This window comes from Scaptodrosophila lebanonensis, unplaced genomic scaffold (genome assembly GCF_003285725.1).
Source record: "Scaptodrosophila lebanonensis strain 11010-0011.00,11010-0021.00 unplaced genomic scaffold, SlebRS2 tig00000197-arrow-arrow-pilon, whole genome shotgun sequence".
NCBI lineage: Eukaryota > Metazoa > Arthropoda > Insecta > Diptera > Drosophilidae > Scaptodrosophila > Scaptodrosophila lebanonensis.
The window spans coordinates 389,169-413,031 of record NW_022060610.1 but is presented as its reverse complement, the minus strand read 5'-3'; the positions used below and the strand labels follow the sequence as shown (position 1 = coordinate 413,031).

Sequence of the window (23,863 nt, the reverse complement as noted above, 5' to 3'; positions counted from 1 at the left end):
ACTCGTGTAATATCCAAACAATACTCGAGCTATAACGGCACTATACTCGTCCGATCAAACACTCATTCTGCAAAGTCTGGTTTGTTTCGATCAGGACCCAGTCATCTTAAACGAAGTGACCGAGTCTGAACTGTTTGGAAGCAAACCAATCATACCCATAACCTGCCCAACAGAATACTCGAAGTGACCGAGTCTGAACTGTTTGAAAGCAAACCAATCAAGTCCGGTGCTCGTTCGTAAAAATAGAACGATGACTCATGCAAGTTTGATCATAAGAAAAATGCTGAAAGTACTCAACTCGTTTGAGCTCGTTTGCAGCCAAGTAATGATAAGATTTTCAGGAAGGGTGGTCGAACATACTTGTTTCAGTTCTCTGATGGGCACCATGGCCATGCCACTGGCAATTTTTCAGCAGTCACAACACCAGGCGCAACGATCACCACAACAGCAGCCACACAGCAGCCCCAGCAGTTGAGCATAGGGCGACGCGGCAGCTGCGCCATCGGCAGCGACGGTAATAGCAGAAGCAGTGGTGGCGACAAAAGCGCTGCCAGAAGGAACCATGGCAGCAGCCAGCACCAGCACAACCAGACCAGCGGTCGGACGCCGACACTAGCGAGGCGGGTGCCCTAGCTGGAAATAAGGTCCACGTAAGCCTAAAGCATAAAGAAAATTTGGTACATTTCAGTTACATGCACGCCTCAACGCAACCTGAGATGCGCGCCAAGTGCCAAACGGCCGGATAACCAACGCGCACTGTAGAGGGACCACAGCTGGCAGAACAGTTAGTTATTTCCAACGCGAGATTGACACAATTTTTAACAATTGAAAGAAACATTAAATGTAAACATGCGTGGCGGAAATGTCGAGTTACCAGAGCGACGGGGGCCATCGATAACATACGATAGAATGGCAACACCAGCAGCTGGCCGTTTGAGCATGGGTAGCACGCGCAAACCGCGGAACGTGAGCTGTTATTTTGTTGTGTCATTTGGTGGGAAGATGTACGGAAAAGTTAAAAGGAGCTGGCATTGCGCCATGCGCAAATCGAGTTCGTTTGCGACCACCGGAACCGCATTCAGACAGCGGCCCAAACAGCGTCGTCGGCAGCGGCACCAGCAACGGCAGCGGCACCAGCAACGGCAGCGGCCCCAGCGGGCAACCGACGCAGACGCCGAGGATTCCGCGGAGGGTGTCGTAAGCGTGAGAGCCGACAGCGGGCGCAACGCGAGCAGCTGGAACAACGGCAGCGTGGGCGGCGGGAGCAGGAGCAGCAACAGCACGATCAACAACGGCGTGAGCGACAGCAACGGGAGCTGCGCGCCCGAGCGAACGGCCGACCGCTGCAAGTAATGCCTCTTTTGGCCGGTATACCTGGTTTGGGACAAGGGTCCCAGTAGCCTGGCCGTCCAGCCAATGTTCGTCCTGGAAAGGATTTGTGAGCCCACGGACCTCTATCGGCTGGGCGAATGGCGCGAGAGGGGGGCTCCCGATGGTGGCTCTGGTGGCAATCCCCGCCTACCGGGTACACTCGGATCCACTAAGGAGGCGGTACGTGTAACGACGCACGGCTTGGTGATATGGAACGCGGCGTCACGAGTAGTAATTATAAGTTTAGTTTATAAGTGTGTAACGACGCGCTACGAGCGAGATGGCTGTAGGCGCATAAGGTGTGGATGTTTTTTAAGCCTAGTCTATAAGTTTAGTATATAACTTTATATTGTAGACCAACTTTCTTGGCAACCGCAAAACGACTGACTGCCATTTTTATTTCAGTTCTTCTTGTTACTATTCCAGTGTGTACATATTTACATAAAAACTAGAGATGGAACATTTAAGCAATAACGACACGATACGTTCCTAACGACGTATTTACACAAGACAACATATAATATATGGTTAGTTAAATCATCGTATAGTATTTACATAAAAGTACTCACTACTACAGTATTTACATAAGGGTGCTTACTACTACAGTATTAACATAAGGGTGCTTACTACTTCAGTATTTACATAAGGGTGCTTACTACTACAGCTCGGCCGTCCTGACTTTTAGGATCTCCTGAGCCTAGCCGACATACTTCTTGTGACTATGTTGCGTATAAACGTATTGGGTTTTTTCTTCATAAAACTTTTAGCTAATTTTGGCTTAACTCTTAAAACATTTCATGTTTTCTTTACATTTTCGTTTTTGTTTTCTTTTGGCTCATCAACTATTGTATAATTTCTTGGACTTACATTATCATTTACAATTTTTTCTAAATTTACTTTTTCGGATTTAGTTTTTTGTGACACGTTTTTACTGCTTTGACTTTCTGTAACAAGTTTATCTATATCAAGTAGCTTAGCTTCACCTTCGCAGCAAATATTAAGTTGTGGTTTCTTTGTTTTTAGCCACGCCTTTATATTGTGCACTGCCCAAATGCCTTGATATGGCCTATGTGACTGTTGAACATTTTCGACATATTCTACGTAATACCTGTCATTTTCTAGAACTTTTGCTATTTTGTAGGGACCTTTATATTTTGGTATAAGTTTACTAGAAGCGCCTGTAGGACAATAGGATATCCCATCGACTCATTACTAACAACCACCAAATCAATTTTAACGCTTTTATTGAATATTTGAAAATAACAAGATACTTTTCCATAAGCTTTTAATTCACTTTTATTTAAACCAAAATAGCGTCTTCCTTCAATGTTTTCAATAGTAATTTCAGGTGGTATTTGTTGTTGTTGTTTTAATATTTGCACTTGTTGCAGTGCAAATATTTCGCTTTGATGGTCTGGTCTGACAGTTGCCGCCTCTTTGTTCATCGATTGGTTTGTCGTTTCTACCTTGTCAATCTTGAGCGTTTCACGTCCCATCGTTTCTACCTTTGACTTAGCATCATTTTTAAACGCAACGGAAACTTCGCCAGTTGCGGCGACTTCCACTTGTTCTTGTGCCTTTGTATCCTCTTCGTTGCTCTTCATCTCTACTTTATCGCCGTCGTTTTCAACCTTTGCTTTTTCGTCGTCGTTGTACACATTTTGTTTTTCGCTGCCACTTACAGTTAATTCTGCGTACTTTTGCTGAACGCCGCTAGCTGTAAATGTGTCTGCCGGCACTTTGTCGCCAGCGTCCCCGTGAACATTTAAAAGTTCACTTTTGCTGACAATTTGCTGATCGTCGCTCATGTTTTCTTTGTTAACACAGTTTATAATAACTGCGTCAGTTGGGCACTTTCCTCTTGCTGCTGTTGGAACAGCTTCTAGTCGCTATGATATAGTTGCTTTAGTGCCGGTGGTTGAAATGCCTATTTGTCGGCACCACAATTTAAGTTCTTTGAGTGTATAGTCTTTAGGGTCAATATATGACATTTGCAACCACTATTTTATGCAATTTTTTTTGGGTAAGGCGTGAATACAAGACCACTTCTGAATTTGTAGACCAACTTTCTTGACAACCGCAAAACGACTAGGGATTAGGGATACGCGATATACATCGATGTTCAATGAAACATCGATGTTTGCTTTCGATATATCGACATTTTACGATATATTGAATAGGTTAATATCGAATCATACATCGATGTATTTGAGCCGATGCATCGAAAGGCGAGTTTTATTTCTGACTTAATTAAAGAATTAAAGAAAACTAATTGAACAGTCAAAGCCCGTTCAAATGGAGACAAAGCAAAACGTATCATGTCTATTGAATGCTGTAAATATACATGTGACGCAATTATTCGCTTTTTCTTCTTTGGAAGTGCTTTTACTTTAAGCCAATTCTGATTTAATTAATTGTATACCGAAATATTTTATCATGGCACCAAACAACAAAAGTGTCGTATGAAATTATTACGACAAAGTTAGCGATAAATCTGTTAAGTGCAAACTGTGTAAAAAAAGGGTAAAGTCAAAATAAATTAATTTTAGTTTGAATATCACAAATGGTTCTAATTTTAGCTGTTTGCAAGCCAAGCGTGTCAACAAACTTCTCTTTTTGCAACATTTTCCTAATAAACAGTGGGAAATACAACAATAAATCTCTATATTCTTAATATTTCTTAATGCAAAAGTACGTTTTTTGTATTGATCATAATATTTAGATCAAATGCGATATATCGAAAACATCGATGTTTTTCGTTGATATATCGTAATACATCGATGCAAGATGTCGATGCATCAAATCGAAAAAAACATCGATGTATTTTCTACATGAGCATCCCTACTAGGGATGTAAAAAAACATCGATGTATCGAGCATCGACGATGTTTTTACCACGATGCATCGATGTTTTCCGATGTTTTTTTGCTAACGATGCATCGTCGATCCATCGATGTTTGTCCAAACATCGAACATTATTCATGTTTTGTTTGACGGTCACATTTCTTTGTGTGGTTTACCGAAAATGGTATGTATATTTATATCATAAATTATTTGATGTTTTCGTTAAAATGTGTATTTTATAATATAAATTTTAGGTTGTTAAGTATTTGATCTTCTTTTTTTCGTATGTAATGTCACACTTAATATGCCTAAGAGGTGTAGCTGCAACGCGTCGTTATTTTAAAAACTGTTATAATAAGTTTTTTTAAGTAAGCCATACAAGTTCATCAAAAGTCAATATTACGAGTACTATTTTGATTAACAACATTAAGTAAAATGCTATGACAGTCTCTTTTGATATATAAACACTTTTTATTTCAAGCTTCTCTGCTGATTAGCTCCCTAATAATAGCTTTTTTTCTATGGAAAGTTAATTTTTTAAAACATCGATGCATCGATGTTTTTTTGCGATGCATCGACCATGCATCGATTTTTTATAACGAGACATCGATGTACATCAACATCGATGTTTTCCCTTCGACTTACATCCCTGAAAACGACTGACTGCCATTTTTATTTCAGTTCTTCTTGTTACTATTCCAGTGTGTACATATTTACATAAAAACTAGAGATGGAACATTTAAGCAATAACGATACGATACGTTCCTAACGACGTATTTACACAAGACTTAACATATAATATATGGTTAGTTAAATCATCGTATAGTATTTACATAAAAGTACTCACTACTACAGTATTTACATAAGGGTGCTTACTACTACAGTATTAACATAAGGGTGCTTACTACTACAGTATTTACATAAGGGTGCTTACTACTACAATATGTATTGTAGTAGTGTAAGTAAGAAACGTGGCTTGAGTTTAGTTTTAGGTTAGTCGGAGTCTGGAGGCGTTCAGGAATGGACGTGGAATGAAAGGCCATGATTATTAATTAACGTACATATATTTTGGAAACCGCGCCCTTTACTGTTTGCACTTTTCAGCACACTCTGGCCGGCGAGTATACCCGCGGCAGAGTAGCATCGTTACAAGTGGCGCCCAAGCAGAGACCCCAAAGGCAAACAGGTGGAGGTTATTTATAGGCGTTGCGGAATGGGAGGACACGGAGTGGATGCTTGTCCAAATGCCCAACGGCTCTATTGTTGGGACTGCGGCCGGCTGGGCGTGCGAGCGAACGAATGCTGCCGACGCATAGCGGGAAACGCCCACGCTGGCAAGTTCAAACTAGTACCAAAGCGCTACAAGTGGACTGCGGCGGTTTGCTAGTAGATGCGGTCGTAGACAAAGGAACGACACGTAGCTTCGTGAGCCCGGTGTTGGCACAGGGCTTGCGGGCGGCGGACGGAGGAAATGTGCATTCCGTGGGCGTGATTGTGTCGATGGCTAATGGGACACAAAAGACGGTCCGTTAAGAGACGATGGCGGCGATAGCCGTGTGGTGCTGCCGCTGCTGTCACTCCCTAGGTGCACCGATGAGCTCACACTGGGGCTGGATTATATCCATAGAGCCAGCGGTGCACTGATCGTGGGTGGCCAGACACTGGAACTGCGGGACGAGGACGAGCAGCAGACACGTGAGGTGGCCGGTCGAGTCCACGTGGATCAGGAGGCAGCATTGGTTTGCAAATGGTTGCAGCGACTGACTGCAGCAGTGTTGAAGAGCCCCGGCAAATATTCCAACTACGCTATGCAGAATGGCCGACTGTATCGACGCAGCGCACACGTCCTGGGGGAGGAGATTGTGTCATCATGGAGACGGCCATATGGGAGTGCGTCAAACATGTGCGAGCGTCGCAGACCAATGTCACTGGCCAGGCCTATATCGCGATGTCGCAAAGTATGTGCGCCAGTGCCGGTTGTGCAGGCGCTACAACGCCCAGCAGTAGCTGGTAGCGGGCAAGATGCACTCCAGGCCAGCGGAGGAAGCGTGGGACGTCATACTACGCATGCGACCAGTAGCGGGCTGTAGAGGTAGAACGGCACATGTGCGAGATCGGAAGGCGTTAAATGCATGCGACAGCGGTGAAACGAAGAGCGCGCCTATGCCCACGGCGGCAAAAACGGCAGAGCAATAGCAGCGGTAGCAACGGCGTCAAAAATGACAACCGCAGCGAAGTGCCAACCGCGGCGAGCCCTCAGTGAAGCGCCGTGTGCGATGACGCGTAAACAACAGCGACATGAGAGTAGCGGCTGCAGCGGCGTCAACGTCAGCAGCGGTGGCGACATCAACAGCAGCTGCAACAACGTTGATGAAGGCAATAGTGGGGACGCCGGCAGCCCCAATAACAGGTGCCGACAACAGCGGAGGCAACGCCGTCCGCAGCGGCTGCCATAGCGGCGACGCCAGCACAGCCAGGCCAGCGGTCAAGCGCCGGTGCAATCAAAGCAGGCGCTCCTAGCTGAAGAATAACGTCCACGTAAGCCTGCAGACATAATAGAATTTATTACGTTTCAGCCACATATAGCGATACAACGATACCTCGACGACACCGATGGGAGGCCCGCTGCACTGGTTGCAGTCGCAGCATAAGATACGCAGAGTTTTAAACAGCACGGGCATACCGCTGGCACATAATCAGCCGACGCGTACTACAGGTAGTTCATCGGCGGCAGGCCACGTAGCCTGCGACTAAAAGATATGGTCAGTACTTTCGGCACGAGATGCAGGTCGTTGCCCAGCAATCATCAACATATTCCGCATACCGTAATATGAATTCAAAAACGCGGCGGAAATGGCGAGATGCCGAAGCAACAGAATGGCAGCGCGAGCAGTTGACTGTGCTACTTTGAAATAAAACCCATTTTATTTGTCAAATTTATATCCTCGCGTATATTCGCGTTTTCTATTTTCTTTGGACTTTGGGGCCCATCATTCAATTTGAGTGTACTCTGGCATTGGGCATTGCTGTCGCAGTGGAGGCGATGGCGGTTGGTGAAATGACGGTGTCGGCGTATGATACTGGCTGGCGAGATTTGTGTGGAGTGGTAATGTGTCTTGAAAGTGATGTGGATGGGTTGGATACATAGAGTGGTAACACTCTTTGTATAGTTTTTGGGCGTTTTTAATGTGTGTTTTTTCCAATGTTTCGATGGCCTGTAGTTCCAAGTGAAACAAACAAGTGAAAAAGCTAAAGTCGGGCTTCCCGACTATGAAATACTCTGTACATATGTTTAGAATAATTATACAAATTAAGAAAATTGAAAACCTAATTTTGATCGATTTTACCTCTCTCGCACATTTACATAGCAATTGCGTCTATGTGAATGTATGTATCTCTATGCGCGTCTATTCGTGTCAGTGTAAGCATGTTTGCAGTCAACCAGAGCACCAACATCAACAACAGCTGCGGGCAGCGCTTGGGCAGCAAATATATTTATGGCTATAACTTCTTGTTAAATCGGTCTATTGGAATGAAACTTGGCATACGGACACATAATCCCTAACTGGGTATTTGCAAAATTTTAGTTCGAAATTCCAAAAATTACGGGAGTTATGGGAGATCACTAATTGCGAATATCTTTGAAAATAAACAACCGATTTTCATGTATGAGATATTTTTATTTAATTTGGTTGTGTACAATTTCTTCAGACTAGTTTTTCAACACTGGTCTACTCAAGTCAATCGGTTCATTAATGACAAAGTTATTCAATATTTACATACCGACATAAAAGATGGCGCACCCTGTACAGAGTATTTCAAAGTCGGGAAACCCGACTTTAGCTTTTTTATTTGTTTAGATTTGCGCTTTCTTACCAAATCCCTTTCTTTTTTCAACATTGTATATTCACTTTTGTGTCTTTTCGTGCCTTATTCACTCACGCACGAAATCAGAATGTGGAACAAGGCACTCGTGCTAGACCATCAAAACTATCGATAGTTGAATCCATCGATACTATCGAAAGCTCCATCGAAGTTCGAAAGCAATAAGAAGAAGACCTAATTAATAACATTTTATAGTTTATTGAAATCAATTAGAACGAATCAAAATTTGTATTAAAATAAAATGGGATTGTGGGTTAGAAAAACATTAGCAAACAGAAATTAATTGAAAGCTTAAGTCAGCTGTAAAAAGTTTTCGGTAGTATCGATAGTGCCATTGATACTTCTCATGCTCTCTCTTTGTTATTTATTGTTGCTGCATTTGTAAAGTGAAAAACATATTTATATATTTGGAAAATCGTTGAATGCCAATTTGTAGATATTGTTACAATTACATATTCGGATACCAAATTTGAAATCGAAATCAAAATTGAAAAAAAGTGAAGAAATATTAAAACCCCAATAATTCAAGCTCCAAGACCAATTTAACTGAGTATGAAGTTTGATTTGTATTCTTTTATTGATTTTAGAAACCATGTTTTTAGTCGATCGGTTGACAAATGTGGATTTTTCAAACAAACTTTAGAGCTTGTTTTCCCCCCTTTGGAGCTCGAATGTTCAAAAATCTTTTCTTGAGCCCAAATTTCAGCTTCCTAGCTTTTACCGTTTGGGCTGTTCGTTGATCACCAATCTATCAGTCAGTCAGTCAGGGCAAACTTTTTTACATATGTAAGTATATAGAGACATTCTGTACATGAAATGCACAAGATTATACACACATATGTACATATTAGGTTTGTGGGAGGTGAAAAAATGAGTCATGGAAGACAAAAAAAAGGTTTTGATTGATTGTACCTTTTTTGGCATTCGAACTCACAGGTCTGGCCCATCTTGGCTGGGCTAAGTATTTTTGCTTACAATTACAGGTTAATTTACAATATGCTTTCCTCATCCGACACTAAACCAATTACCAAATAGCACATTTCTTTGGTATGTACGTTCCGAGAGCTAAGGCATACATATAGTGCAATATATGTACACACATCCATATGCATACTATGCATGCCCAGCAGTACGGCATACCGATCGAAAATCGGTGAATATACCAGTCCGCATCGCACTTATGCCATGTGTCCCTTCGTTTTTACACACGATGTCATAGGAAGCGGACAAATGTCCCCTTCTCGCCAACATCGGACTGGTAAACTTATAACCAGTGGACTACCCAATGGAGTGGTCCGTTTTGGACTACCCAATGCACTATGGTCCGAAATGCCGTTTTTTTTTTGGCATAAACTCCGAAAAGGAAGGTATCGTCTTTAAAATTGGCACATTTAATACTGACGTTATTAGAAATTAATAAAAAAAAAAATTGGGTGTATTGGACCACGCCCACTCCTACTTCCCATACGATTCTATGAGTCTGTACCCGTAGGGTAAAAAGGGTATATTAGGTTTGTGCAAAGTATGTAACACGAAGAAGGAAGCATCTCCGACCCCATAAAGTATATATATTCTGAATCAGCATGATGAGAGAAATCGATCTCGACATGTCCGTCCGTCTGTCCGTCTGGATGAACGCAAGGATCTCAGAAACTATAAAAGATAGAATAATCAAAGTTTGCATCCAGATTCTCCTAGGTCCGAGAAAGGACAAGTTTATTTTTTAATTTTCCTCCCCTTCCCCCGCTACAGAATTTCGTCAATAGCGTCCACATTTCAAATGCTACCTAAACCAAACTTTGCACACATAATTTATATATAATTATCTACTGTTGTTTTATTCAATTCGGTCAATTCTAAGAAAAGTTATTAGCGAAACAAATTCTCGCCAGTATAACCCCCACAAACTGCAGCAACAAGTTCGCTCTTCTTCTTCCACTTTTTGCTACTGCTATGGGCTCATATAACTCAGTGACGGAAGTTCGTCTGGGTACAGGGTATTTCACTGTCGGGATTGCTCGACTGTAGCGTTTTCAATCAATACTAAAAATAAGCGTCAACCATGTTAAAAGCAAAACAATTCGTGTGGTTTTTTAAATTTCTATAGAGTTTCATTACAACTCGGCTTGTGGTTTTTAATATAATTGGCGATGGCTTTTACTTTTTCCGATATCAACATAGTATTATATTCATCTACGACTATTCTTTTAATTTTCTGAGTCTATGTTGGTGCTCTAAGTGTCAACAATTTTTACTTGCCCAAACACGAGTTTTGCTGCAATAATAGCGATTTTTTCTAAAACGGGCAAAAACGGGCAAAGGAGACTTATTAGTTATGAATCTGTGTACTTTTGTTAAGACGTCGACGTTGTTAGCTGCTTGCACCGTTGTGGGGTGCAAGAGTAATACTTCACAAAACACAAATACTTTTGTTATACAATCCTGCTAAAAGACACATAAAAAACACTAAATAACACGAACACACATACAATGACATCACGGTATGGCTTGCAAATTGATTCTACATACCTTGATCTTTATTTCCCATCCTTATATTTATATATTCACTCAAATAAAACAATTTTTATCATAAGCGAAATTTAGCAAATAAGTTCCTCCGATTTGCAAATATCGGGGCTGTCACCGATCAGCTGAGATAATAGGCGTGCCAAATCAACAGGGTTGCAACAAAGCTAAAAAAAAATAGTTTTATTCTAATTGGGGTATCTATTTATCGAAATTTTACTTACTGTGGGACCATAGTGCAATGGACTGGTCCGTGACTACCCCATTTGGATTTAGCTCTGCCAGACAGATAAATCAGTACATAAATCAAAATTAATTCATTATAATTCTGTTTATTGTATACATATTAATTACATAATACCTTAAACTAATATGTACAAATATTAACATTCATATTAATTATTTATTTATAATTGTCTCCTTTCGTCTCCTGTACGTTCTCTTCTTGGACAGCTGCATAACTTTGCGGAACTCCTCTTCTGCGGAGCCTTCACAATAGATTTATAAGCAACTCTGAAATTGTAAATTTATTTAATTGTAGGAGTATAACATTTACATATATGTATAAACTAGCAGGTCTTGCCCGTCGTTGCTGGCTCAGTATTTGTGCTCACAATTATACGTTTATTTACTATATGATATTTCTCTTCCGACACTAAAGTTTCTAAAGCGTTCATTTCCCAAATAGCAAATTACTTTGGTACGATTCGAGAACTAGGAAATAAAGTACAATAAATACTATGTATGGTTATATGTGCATTCATATATACATACGCACCAAAGAACTGCAGCGAGTACTACATTTTCGGTCATACTCGAGTATTTACCCATACTCGGTATGATTATTTCTTTTGGGTATAGTGACAAGCAATGACTGGTTGCGAACGAGCCCTCAACCAACACTCAGTTCGATTCAAAACTGCAAAAACTCAGAAGTGAGCGGTTGTGACCGAAACTTCTTGCATGAATGCAAGCAATGATTGGTTTTAAACGAACGCTCACCAACCAGTCAGTTCGACACCCAACTGCAAAGACTCAGAATGAGTCGGCGGGTGCACGTGCACTTGCATTTTCTATTGTTTTTTTCGGCTATTAGTTCAATTGTAACTTCGTATGTATATGCATATAAATTATATGCAAGTATGTGTATGCATACAAATTAAAGAATCCAACAAAACTATTAGCGAAAAGAAATACCTTTCTTTTTATTTAAATTACAAAAAGATATGCTATTTTAATTTATATCAATTTGTTTATTTTAAGATATTTGAGTTCCTTTTTTAAGAAATAAAATCATGCTAAATATCTATATATATAAAACAGTTTGTCCTGACTGACTGACTGACTGACTGATTGACTGACTGATTGGTGATCAACGCACAGCCCAAACGGTAAAAGCTAGGAAGCTTAAATTTGGACTCAAGTATCCTTTCATAGTGTAGGCTGGCGATAAGAAGGAAAATTCGAGCTCCAAAGAGGTGAAATCGAGCTCCAAAGTTTGTATGAAAAATCTGCAATTTACATCTGATTAACTTCAAACATAGTTTGTATACTCCCAGAAAAATTCCAAGTAAAACTGCGTACTTGGTTTTGAATATGGGAGTTTTCCTGTAAAAAAAAAATGTTGGGGCACAAAAGGAAACCGCGTCAACAGCCCACAGCCCAAACGGTAAAAGCGAGGAAGCTAGAATTTGGGCTCAAGTATTCTATCATAGTGTAGGTGAGCACTAAGAAGGGATTTTGGAAAATTCGAGCTCCAATGGGGGAAATCGAGCTCCAAAGTTTGTTTGAAAAATCCTCATTTTTCAACCGATCAACTTTAAATTTGATTTTTATAATCTATTAAAGAATACAAACAAAACTGCGAATTCGGATTCGTACTCGAAATTTGTGGTGGAGCTTGAATTATTGGGGTTTTAATATTTATTCACCTTTTCAAATGAAAAGTTTGTGTTATAAATTTTTTCCGATCGATTTCAAATTTGGGGACTGTAATCTACGTAACTAAATCTACAACTTTGCGTTCAAGGATTTTCAAAATACGCATTTTACAAATGCAGGCAGAACAAACAATACAAAATTTCAAACAGTTGGGGACAACTAAGTATACACACACACACATACAAGCAGCTGTTCGTGTAGTTGCGTGCAATTGATTGAAATAGCCAAAGCAAAATGTGAGACACTAATGTGTGAATGTACACACATACATATGCACACATCTATGTACGTATGTATGTTCATTCGTATTGCACTGACAGAGCAAGAAATGTTAATTAATTGAAAATTATATAACATTTTTAAAAGTAATTTTTTCGTTGTTTAGTTCATTTGGCATTAGGGTTTTCATTAGTAACTTTATGCAGCAACAACAAATTACAAAGAACGCAAATATCAAATAGTTGGGGACATCATATACACACACACAGAACAAGCAACAGTTCGTGTCTATGTGTGGGGTTCTCTACGTACGGTTGAAAAAGTAAAGAGAAACATGCATGCATATGTACATACATATGGACGTATGTATGCCTGTGTACGTACATATATAGCATGCATGTACATTCGTATGAATGTATGTATACATTGGACAATCGAGCACTGTTGTTTGATTGTAATAAATAATGTTCTATGGTTTTAAATCAATGTTTTAAAACGAAAAACAACAACAACTGCAAGTCGTTGGCTCGCGCTTCTTCTTTCGTTTCGATTATTATTTACGCCTGTTAATTTCAAAGGCAAAATGCCAAAAGTTTACAATTACCCTCGCTAGGCAACGACTGCGTAAGCGATAGTAAAGCAGAAACCTCATTGATCTCAATAAATTATAAGATGTTATTATTTAAATTTTCTGTTAATTGCATTCAAACTTCGATGGAATTATTGATTGTATCGACGGATTCAACTATCGATAGTTTTGATGCTCTAGCACATAGAGCATCCGACACATGCCCATCTCTAGCATCTCAGCTGATCGCATATTTACAGCGACTTACCGTTTTAGTGTTAGCTAACAACGCTACAAATGTATTCTGAACAAATCTAAGAGTCATTTACCGTTAAGCCTTTTTTGTGAGTGTATTCATGCGAGTGTATTCATGCGATTTTTGGAATTGAAGACACAAATTAGTGTTGAATTAAAAAATTTAATACATACTTATATATGTATGTATGTATATAGGCGGATAACGCCTGCATGAAAAATTTAAATGTATGTACATATCAGCGTTGCCGAACGCTCCAATTTTGGCGAGACGTCCCGATTTATAAATTAAAATTAAATGTCCCGCGTCGGACTTTTCGGGGATTACTCGACCGTGCCTACAACGTGCTGAGGAAGCACACAGTTAAGTCAGGACTGGCATTCGCCCGGTGCGTAACGAAGTTATGTATGTAACCACATTTTACTTAGCCCAGCAAAGACGGGCAAGACCTGCTAGTCATAATATAAAAATAAATATATGTATACATATGTTTTCTTTTCATTCTGTACCTCTTTATTTAAAATACGTACATACACATGTTTCCGCATAATTGCAAACAACCACGTTGCTGAAGGCAGCTGCAGCATACCGTCGCGAACACAAAATGCCGCTGAACTTGCATATGTTAGGCTTCGACTCTCCGGTCCCCATATACATTAATGACCAGCTAACAAGGGACAACTACAAAATCTTAAAAGAAGCGATAAAGCTTAAGAAGCAGAAGCATGTAGTTGCTGTTTTCTCACGAAGAGGCACAGTACACGTGAAGCGTAGGGAGAACGAGAGCGCGAAGCCCATACTAAGCAGAGACGAGCTTTTAAAGTTCGCTCACTGTAATGAGCGTGAGTTTCGCTCTCCCCCTGACTCTAATTCTGCTCTGGAAACCAATGCAAGCTTTTACTAATAATATAAGTTTTAAGTTTCACTTTAAATTGCTAAATTGCTCTTTCTATATACTCTTAATTGTAAATGTACTTGTATTTATAGTGTGCAGACTCATCAGTGCTTTTGTAAGTTGTAAAATGCGTGGGCGTCTGATTGTTTTTCCGAATCCATGCCAGATGACCTAAGTCATATGTCCACAGCGAACAGTCGAACTATTATTCGAGTTCTATGCAAGCAAAAGAAGGGTCTACATATGTGCCACCTCAACGCACAAAGGCTTGTTAAAAAAATGGATGAGTTTAGATATTTATTTGTCAATTCCAACGTCGATGTAGTTTGTGTGTCTGAAACGTGGTTTGTTTCTAGTCTTAGTGATCAATCTATATGTTGTGATGGGTATAATGTTTATCGTTCTGATCGTGAGCGGCATGCGGGGGGTGTGGCCATATATGTAAAAAACAGTCTGAAATGTCAGATGATTAGCAAACAGCCGTTGGGAAGCAATATTGAATATCTGTTCTTGAAAATAACAACTCGCAGCAATACTGAAAGCATCCTTGTCGGATGTGCTTATAGACCAAACAAGTTCACGGATTATAGCGATTTCATGAGCACATTTCACTCGGTTTCTTTAAAACACAACAATATTGTCCTAGCTGGAGATTTTAACAGCAATATGTTAACCGAACATCACCTGAGGGACGATATGAACTCTCTTGGCATGGGACTAGTAAACAATACTTTACCGACACACTTCTCCAACACTTGTGATACCCTCCTTGATGTATTTTTTGTTAATGACACCGAAAAAGCTATCCTATTTGACCAACTTTCTGCACCAGCCTTCTCTAAACACGACATGATTTTCTTGACGTATGACATCTACAAAGATCAAAGTAACCACGCAATCTCTTTTAGGGACTTTAGGAATATTGACCATAGGCTATTGTATGAATACTGTGATAACTTAAACCTTGACGAAATATTTACTAAGCCCACTGTTGACGAGCAGCTTGAACTTTTCAATAAACACATTCAGCATCTTTTTAATACCTTTGTGCCACTGCGATACAAAGTTATCAAGCCAATCGAAAACGAATGGTTCAGTAGAGATATCGGCTGTGCAATAAAAAGCCGAGATCATGCATACAAAAAGTGGAAACGCTATAGGACTGCGGCTTACCTATTGCATTATAAAAAACTTAGACGAATAGTAGGGCTGAAGATCACAAGTGCCAAACGTGCCCATTACTCTGCCAAATTCAATTCAGCCCTATCATCAAATCAGGTTTGGACTGAGCTAAAAAAGTTAGGGATTGGGAAATGTAAGCCTTCTTTAACATCTGACGTAAACGTAGATGCGCTTAATAGCAAATTTGTAGATTTAGATGTACCTGAAGTCCACGAAAACGCGTACCTGAACCACACTTCGCCGCTAATTTGTGATATTAGTTTTAGTTTTATGTGTGTACGTCAATGTGATGTTTTAGATTCCATCGTCAAAGTGAAGTCAAACGCCACTGGTCTTGATGAAATTCACCCAAAATTTTTAAAATTTTTACTCCCTAAAATCTTAAAGCATATTACATATATTTTTAACTCCATTCTTACAACCTCATGCTTTCCGTACAAATGGAAATTCGGAAAAATAATCCCTATACCTAAGGGAGACAATGAATTTCGGCCAATTTCCATTCTTCCATTTCTCTCAAAAGCATTTGAACAGCTAATGGCTAACCAAATTACTAACTTCTTGGTAGGAAAATCATTATTAACTGACAAACAATCGGGCTTTAGAAAGAATAGAAGCTGCATAACATCACTGTTAAAAATTACAGAGGACATTCGCAAGCAAGTCGACAACAGTATGGTAACTTTTCTTACACTTCTTGACTATTCTAAAGCTTTTGACACGGTAAACCATACCATACTTTGCACAAAACTAAAAAGACTCTTCAACTTCTCTGACTCGGCAATAAGTCTAGTGCAATCGTACCTATCCGTTCGCCATCAAGCAGTTGTCACCTCGTGTAGTTTTTCGTCTTTTATGTCAATAAAACGTGGTGTCCCACAGGAATCGGTGTTAAGGCCTCTGTTATTTTCTATTTATGTTAACGACCTTCCATGTTTCGTGTCCAATTGCGAGATTCACATGTACGCAGATGATGTCCAATTATATGTTAGTCGTCCGTTAAATAGAATAATAGAATGTGTTAGTGTCTGTAATGACGATCTGTTAAAAATCAGTGAATGGGCGAGAATTAATGGTCTACAGTTAAATCCGAAAAAATCTAAATGCCTGGTATTATATAAAAAGAAAATTAACTCACTCAATCTAGAGAAATTGAAACTCAGCAATGAGCATATCGATTATGTCAAGAAGGCAAATAACTTAGGAATCACCATCAATGAGACTCTATCCTGGCATAATCACGTTAACAATGCAGTAGGAAGAACTTATAGTGCACTAAGGCATCTCTCTTTGACGCAGAATTTCCTCCCAGGCAAACTCAAGCTTCTTATTGCAAAGTCATACCTGATACCCTCATTATTTTATGGGATTGAGTTATTTGGAAACTGCGATGCCGCAAGCCAGAATAAATTAAAAGTCGCCTTCAACAGCATTGCGCGATATGTCTATAACATTAAACGAAGAGAGTCTATAACGACATACGCTAACAAAATTTTTAACCTGACTCTTCACTCGTGGATAAAACTTAGGACTCTAATTTTCTTGCATAGAACCATTAATCGTAAAGAACCGAACTATCTGTATAATATAATCTCATTTAATTCATCAAGAAGAACCAATAATATAGTTTGCGAGAGATATAGATTATCCAGTTCAGAAAAGCACTTTTTCATCTTTGCTGTTCGTCTGTGGAACGAGCTACCACATAACTTAAAAATAATCAGCAACGAGACGCATTTTAGAACTAGAATTGAAGCACACTTCCAAGAGTATAACTAATTGAAAAACAAAAAGCACTAAACCTATACTATACATTTACATTCATTAGGCAACTCTCTTGTACCAATTTAATGATAACGATAGGAGCAAAGAAAAATCACCTTAAATTTACATATGTATTAATAATAATATAAAAACAGGAAAAAAACCGAAAGAAAAACAAGCCTTAAATTTATGTATTAATAATATTAATCTTATAAAAAGAGGTTAAGTAGGTTATAAACATCACTATTCATTTTATCTAAGAAAATTGCATACTTTGTGACTAGTACATTAATTTATAAGAAATCTTCTTGTCGTACTAGGAATTAATAAATAAACAAACAAACAAACAAACAACACATGCACGCACAAATACATAAATATGCACATACATGCATTTTTTATACGGTCGTACTCGGGTAAAACCCGCGCAATACTCGAGACATACTCTGGTAAAACCTGCGCAATACACGAGTACAGCTCGCGCAATACCCAAACAATACTCGAGCGCACGGCACTATTCTCGTTCGATCAAACGCTCATTCTGCAAAGTCTGGCTTGTTTCGATCAGGACCCAGTCATCTTAAACGAAGTGACCGAGCCTGAACTGCTTGAAAGCAAACCAATCAAGACCGGTGCTTGTTCGTAAAAATAGAAAGATTGCTCATGCAAGTTCGATCATAAGAAAAATGCTGAGAGTACTCAACTCGTTCGAGCTCGTTTGCAGCCAAGCAAAGATCTGATTTGACTGAATTTTCAGCAAGGGTGGTCGAACACACTTGAACATACTCGTTGCAGTTCTCTGATACGTACATATATATATTTATGTATATAGTATTGTAGGGATAAATCAAGGCCAGTAATTTCTAGAATTAAAAGCTGTACAATTTGGCAAAGTTATTTGGTCAACTTATGCAACTGCACAACATTTAAATGAGCATACACACATATGTACAAGTATATACATATTGTAAAGAAGTTATGTTTCCAGCCGAACGAGTAAATCTCAGCTGTCCAGGATCCCTTACAAGAAAATTTGTAAGTTGCGGGACCTTGCGACCAGAAGGGCTCGACGCACGCTGTAGGGGACTATTGGCAGCGACACGTGGAATTTGCGTTCATTGGTTGATGCCCGATGAACGACGCATCTATCAAACTGCTGCCGTCTTGCAATTGTGGTTAATGACGCTGCAATTACAAGACGTCACCAATCTGGCTCTGCCGATTTCGCGGTTTATAATACCTTAGCGTTATATCTGCCTGTTAATGGCCCAGCAGATATAACTACCAACATGCCATAATTCCCACGAAATATTAGCCCCACTTTGTTGTACTCCTACTCTAAATGCTGCCGGCCCTATGCTACACAAATTAAAAACCAGTATTCTTTCTACTTACATGGATTTTATTTGGTTGTGTAATACTTTGCGGCTGGTACTCGTACGTCTATTAGCTGCTGTGGTCACTGGAGAAGAGAGCGAGCTTACATTTTTGCTCGCCCTTCTAACCTCGTTTTCTTGCATTCCTTTTCTCTACTTATCGAAAAACTCTCTCTGCGTGGGCGGTGATGCCAGCTTGCCTGTTCTCTCTCTATTTACAACACTTATAAAATACCCCTCGTTGTGCAAATTCAAATAATACCGGTCCTTCATGACAATTATAGAAATGGATAATGCGCAATATACTAATTATAACTAAATATTTAACTTCATGTGTTCCTGTTTAGTGTTATAGTAATACAATGTGCAATATTCATATGTGCAATGGGAAAACTTAAGATAGTAATACAATGTTTGCACATTGATTTCATTGTATTCATATGTGCAATAGGCAAACTTAAGTCTTGTAATACAATGTGCAATATTCATATGTGCAATAGGAAAACTTAAATCTAGTAATTTAATATAGTTAAATTCTAACATAATAGTTTGGGGCTCAGAATTTAACTGCGTCACAATATATATACAACTAAATATTTCTTCTAATCATTATTGAAAATTTACAAAAATACAACTCAGTTTATCTTGTATTCTTTCTCCGAGTAAATACATAATCCAAAATTAAAGTTAATCGGATTTCTAATTTTTAAAATCACTTCTTGGTGCTCACCTACACTTTGAAGCTTTTTAACGTTTACCATTTGGGCTGTGCGTTAATTGCATACTTATATACTCACATATATACATATGTATGTACATAGAATTTTGTTCGTGCACCAATAAAGCCCCAATTCAAACAAGACAGAACGCTAGAGTCGAGCAAGCCCGACAGTAAAATAGCCTGTACTCTCCACAAAAAAAGAAAAAAAAAGATTAAAACAAAATAAATTCTTTAAAAAAATTTAATTAATTAACTAAATTAAATAAATTTATTTACTATATACATAGAAGACATGCTTATGTACAGTTTCAATAGCATACATCATCGGGTCTATGCGTGTTTATATACGTGTATGTATGTAGCACAAAGTTGAACCAAAGCAGCAACAGCAACAACAGCTGCGGGCAGCGCTGCAAGCAGAGCATGGGCAGCGATTTTACGTATGGCTATAACTTTCTTCAGAATTGACCTATCATAATGAATCTTGGCATACGGACACATAAGCACTAACTATACGTAACTACTAAAATTGATTTCAAAATTCAAAGAATTACGGAAGTTATAAAAAACACGAATTGTGGGGGGTGGGGTTGGGGTGGTGTATCAGAAAAAAAACACAAACTCGATCTGCCTAGGGCTTAGGGGAACCTGAATGTCAAGTTTGGTTATCCTAGGTATTGTAGTTGCTGAGGACGGACGGACGGACAGACGGACATAGTAATATCGACTAGTCTTGTCATCTTGATCAATAATATATATACTTTGCGGGGTCTGCCACGCCTCCTTCTGTGTGTTACATACATTCGCACAAAACTAGTATAGCCTTTTACCCTTTGGGTACAGGCTATATAAAATGGGTTGAAAAAGCAGATATATTATACAAACGATTTTATATACATACATGTATGTATTTACATACAAACATAAACCTGTATATACATAAATTACATTAAATAGATTGGTACATTGAGGGTTAGTAGTTTCTAGAATTAAACACTGTACAATTTAACACCGACATACCGACATATATTAGTCGATCTATCCCTGTCTGTCTGTCCGTATGAACGCCTGGATCAGAGACTATAAGAGGTAGAGACACAAAACTTTGCACAAAGATGCGTTATGTGTGTACGCTGTGCAAGTTTGTATTATTATTTGATTCGAATTTCCCTGCCTACCCCCTCTCCCATGCAATCGTAACTCCCGTAACTCAAATTTTGCAAATACCCCTAGTTAGTGATTATGTGTCCGTATGCCAAGATAGACCGATTTAACAAGAAGTTATAGCCATAAATATATTTGCTACTCTAGCGCTGCCCGCAGCTATTGTTTATGCTGATGCTTTGGTCGACTGCAAACATGCTTACACAGGCACGAATAGACGCGCATAAACATACATATTACATACATACATATTAGAATATTTCCTAACTTTAAATTATATTTTGGTCATGTTTTTCATTTCGTGCTATATTGTGTCAATACGAACACGCATAAAATTGGAATATGAAACACGGCACTCGTGTCCACGCAGTGCAGCGATGTGCGACGAACAATAAAGAGCACCGATTTCTCCCATCTCTGTTTGTGTCTGTGAGTGTGCCACTGTATGTGTTTATGTGATGTCCCCAACTGTTTGATATTTTGTGTTCTTTGTTATTTATTGTTGCTGCATATGCCAAGTAAAAAATATATTTCTATATTTCGAAAATCATTGAATGCCAATTTGTAGATATAGTTATGTTGATTACGGATACCAAATTTGAAATCGATCGGACAACATTAATAGCACAAACTTTTCATTTTAAAAAAAGTGAAGAAATATAAAAACCCCAATAGCTCAAGCTCTAAGACCAATTTCAAAAAACCGAGTATGCTGTATTATTTGTATTCTTTTATTGATTTTAGAAACCACGTTTTAAGTCGATCGGTTGAGAAATGTGGATTTTTCGAACAAACTTTGGAGCTCGCTTTGCCCCCTTTGGAGCTCGAATTTTTTGAAATCCCTTTTAGTGCACACCAACACTATAATAGGATACTTGAGCCCAAATTTCAGCTTCCTAGCTTTTATTGTTTGGGCTGTGGGCTGTTGACGCGGTTTCCTTTTATGCGTGCCCCAACAATTTTTTTTATAGGAAAACGCCCATATTTCAGGGCCCAAGAAAAATCTCAATGAACCAAGCATGCAGTTTTTCTTGGAATTTCTAAGAGTATATAAACTACAAGGTGTGTTCCAAAGTAAACAGGACTTTTTGAATCTAGCGCCTCCTGGTGCCGCTTTCTATATGTCGACTGGTGCGTTAGAATCTGCTATCTGTATCGATTGTCCAGTGAGAATTTCATGACATTTCATCGATTGGAAGTGAAGTTATTGCGTTTTAAGTGTCAGTATGTTTGTGTTATCGGTGCGCAAATGAGCTTCGAACAAAGAGCCAACATTAAATTTTGTTTTAAAATTGGTAAAACTTTCACCGAAACGTTTCAATTGATGAAACAAGTTTATGGCGATGATTGCCTATCCCGTAGCAGAGTGCACGAGTGGATTAAACGTTTTCAAAGTGGTCGTGAGGACATAAATTACGATCAACATGTGGGCCAATCAAAATTCGTGATCACCGAAAATTCCATCGAAACTGTGCATGAATTCATCAAAAATCAGCCGAAATCATCATTGAAATTGATGGAAATGCGATTGACCATCTCCAAAACATCGATTTATCGCATTACGAAAAGTGTGTGCACGGTTTGTTCCATTGTGAAGACAATGCTGATTTTTTATTATGATTTCAAAAGTATTGTCCACAACAAATTTGTTCCACCCGGCCAAAACGTTAATGCGGTACTCTACCTTGGAGTTTTGAAGCGTTTGGTGCGCCGTATTCAACGTGTTCGGCCCGAATATCGCGAAGATGAAAGTTGGCATTTGTTGCACGATAATGCGCCGTCTCACCGATCGACGCTTGTGACCGATTATTTGACCAAAAATCACATTTTAACCATTAACCACTCGCCGTATTCACCTGAATTCGCACCATGCAACTTCTACCTTTTCGGAAAAATGCATTTGCCCATGAAAGGAAAGCGTTATGCAGACGTAGAGGCCATTCAAAAGGCTTGCACCGGATGATGTTGATCAGATAAAAATTGTAGATTTTTCATACAAACGTTGGAGCCTGTTTTCCTCCCTTTGGAGCTCGAATTTTCCAAAATCTTTTTATCGCCTGTCTACGCTATGAAAGGATACTTGAGTCCAAATTTCAGCTTCCAAGCTCTTACCGTTTGGGCGGTGCATTGATCACCAATCAGTCAGTCAGGACAAACTGTTTTATATACATAGATACTTATAGATACCTTTTTATATGTTGCACTTTTTTCAAAACACTATTAGGTTTTCACTGCGCAATTAACACACGCGTCACAGGCAAGACATTGCGGCAAACTAAATGTCAGATGAAGAAAAAGCAATCGGAGGCAGGGGAAACGCAAAAGAATAGAAAAGTAGCTAAAAAAAAAAGCAACGTCATTTGCCTAATATATGTTGGTGTAATTAGACGAGACAACAAAGTAACGAGATTTGCCTAATATTTGTTATTGTTACTTGACGACGAACACAGCGAACGAGCATCAAATCGTTTCTTTTAACACTGTTGCACTGCCTTCCGTTCGGGCAACGAAAGACGAGGCAATCTTTTTTCGTAATTCTGTTTTGTGTCGATGTCCTACTGGTATGGCGCTGCTTTTGTAAAGAGACACCTTCACTTTGAGCTCTGCCCTCCGCTGTAGTTGTTGCTGCTGCTTTAGTTCAATTGCTTACTGCACACATACACACGCGCATATAACTCGATGTACATTTATGACACAAAAACTGTACATAATCCTATGTCTCTACGTACATTTAATTAATTTAATTAAATATTTTCCTTATAATTATAGTGTTGGTCATGTAGCATTTTTTTTTCTTATTTTAAGTTAGGAAAATATGTATTGATAATATATTGTACACTATATGTAAATTTCATAATTTATAATTTTAGGCAAAAACTAATTTGGCAAACGTGCACTTGGTACACCGAAAAGATCGGGCTGCTTTTTCGAAATGTTTTACGGAATTGGTGCAGGCCAGACCAGAGCCTGAAAGTTATCTGATGCTTGGCGACGCATACATGTCTATTCAAGGTGCAATTCCTTTAAGGAACACGATAAAATAAGCAAAACATCTACTCATGTTTTAAAATGTGATTTGATCCATAAGCACGAAATTAACAAAATATAAGTTTGTTGTACCCTGCACCCAAAGGTTAAGTGGTATACTAGTA

At 39.0% G+C, this 23,863-nt stretch overlaps 1 protein-coding gene across 4 annotated transcripts in view; it reads left to right on the top strand.

Annotated features, from left to right (window-relative positions):
* LOC115629994 (tetratricopeptide repeat protein 21B-like) overlaps window positions 1-23,863 on the top strand; it is a 214,550-nt gene that overhangs the window by 13,154 nt on the left and 177,533 nt on the right. For all 4 annotated transcript variants that reach the window (XM_030526620.1, XM_030526623.1, XM_030526622.1 and 1 more), the window contains exon 2: window positions 23,582-23,723. In XM_030526620.1, coding sequence (XP_030382480.1) covers window positions 23,582-23,723 — 142 coding nt within the window. The remainder of the gene's footprint in view (window positions 1-23,581; window positions 23,724-23,863) is intronic.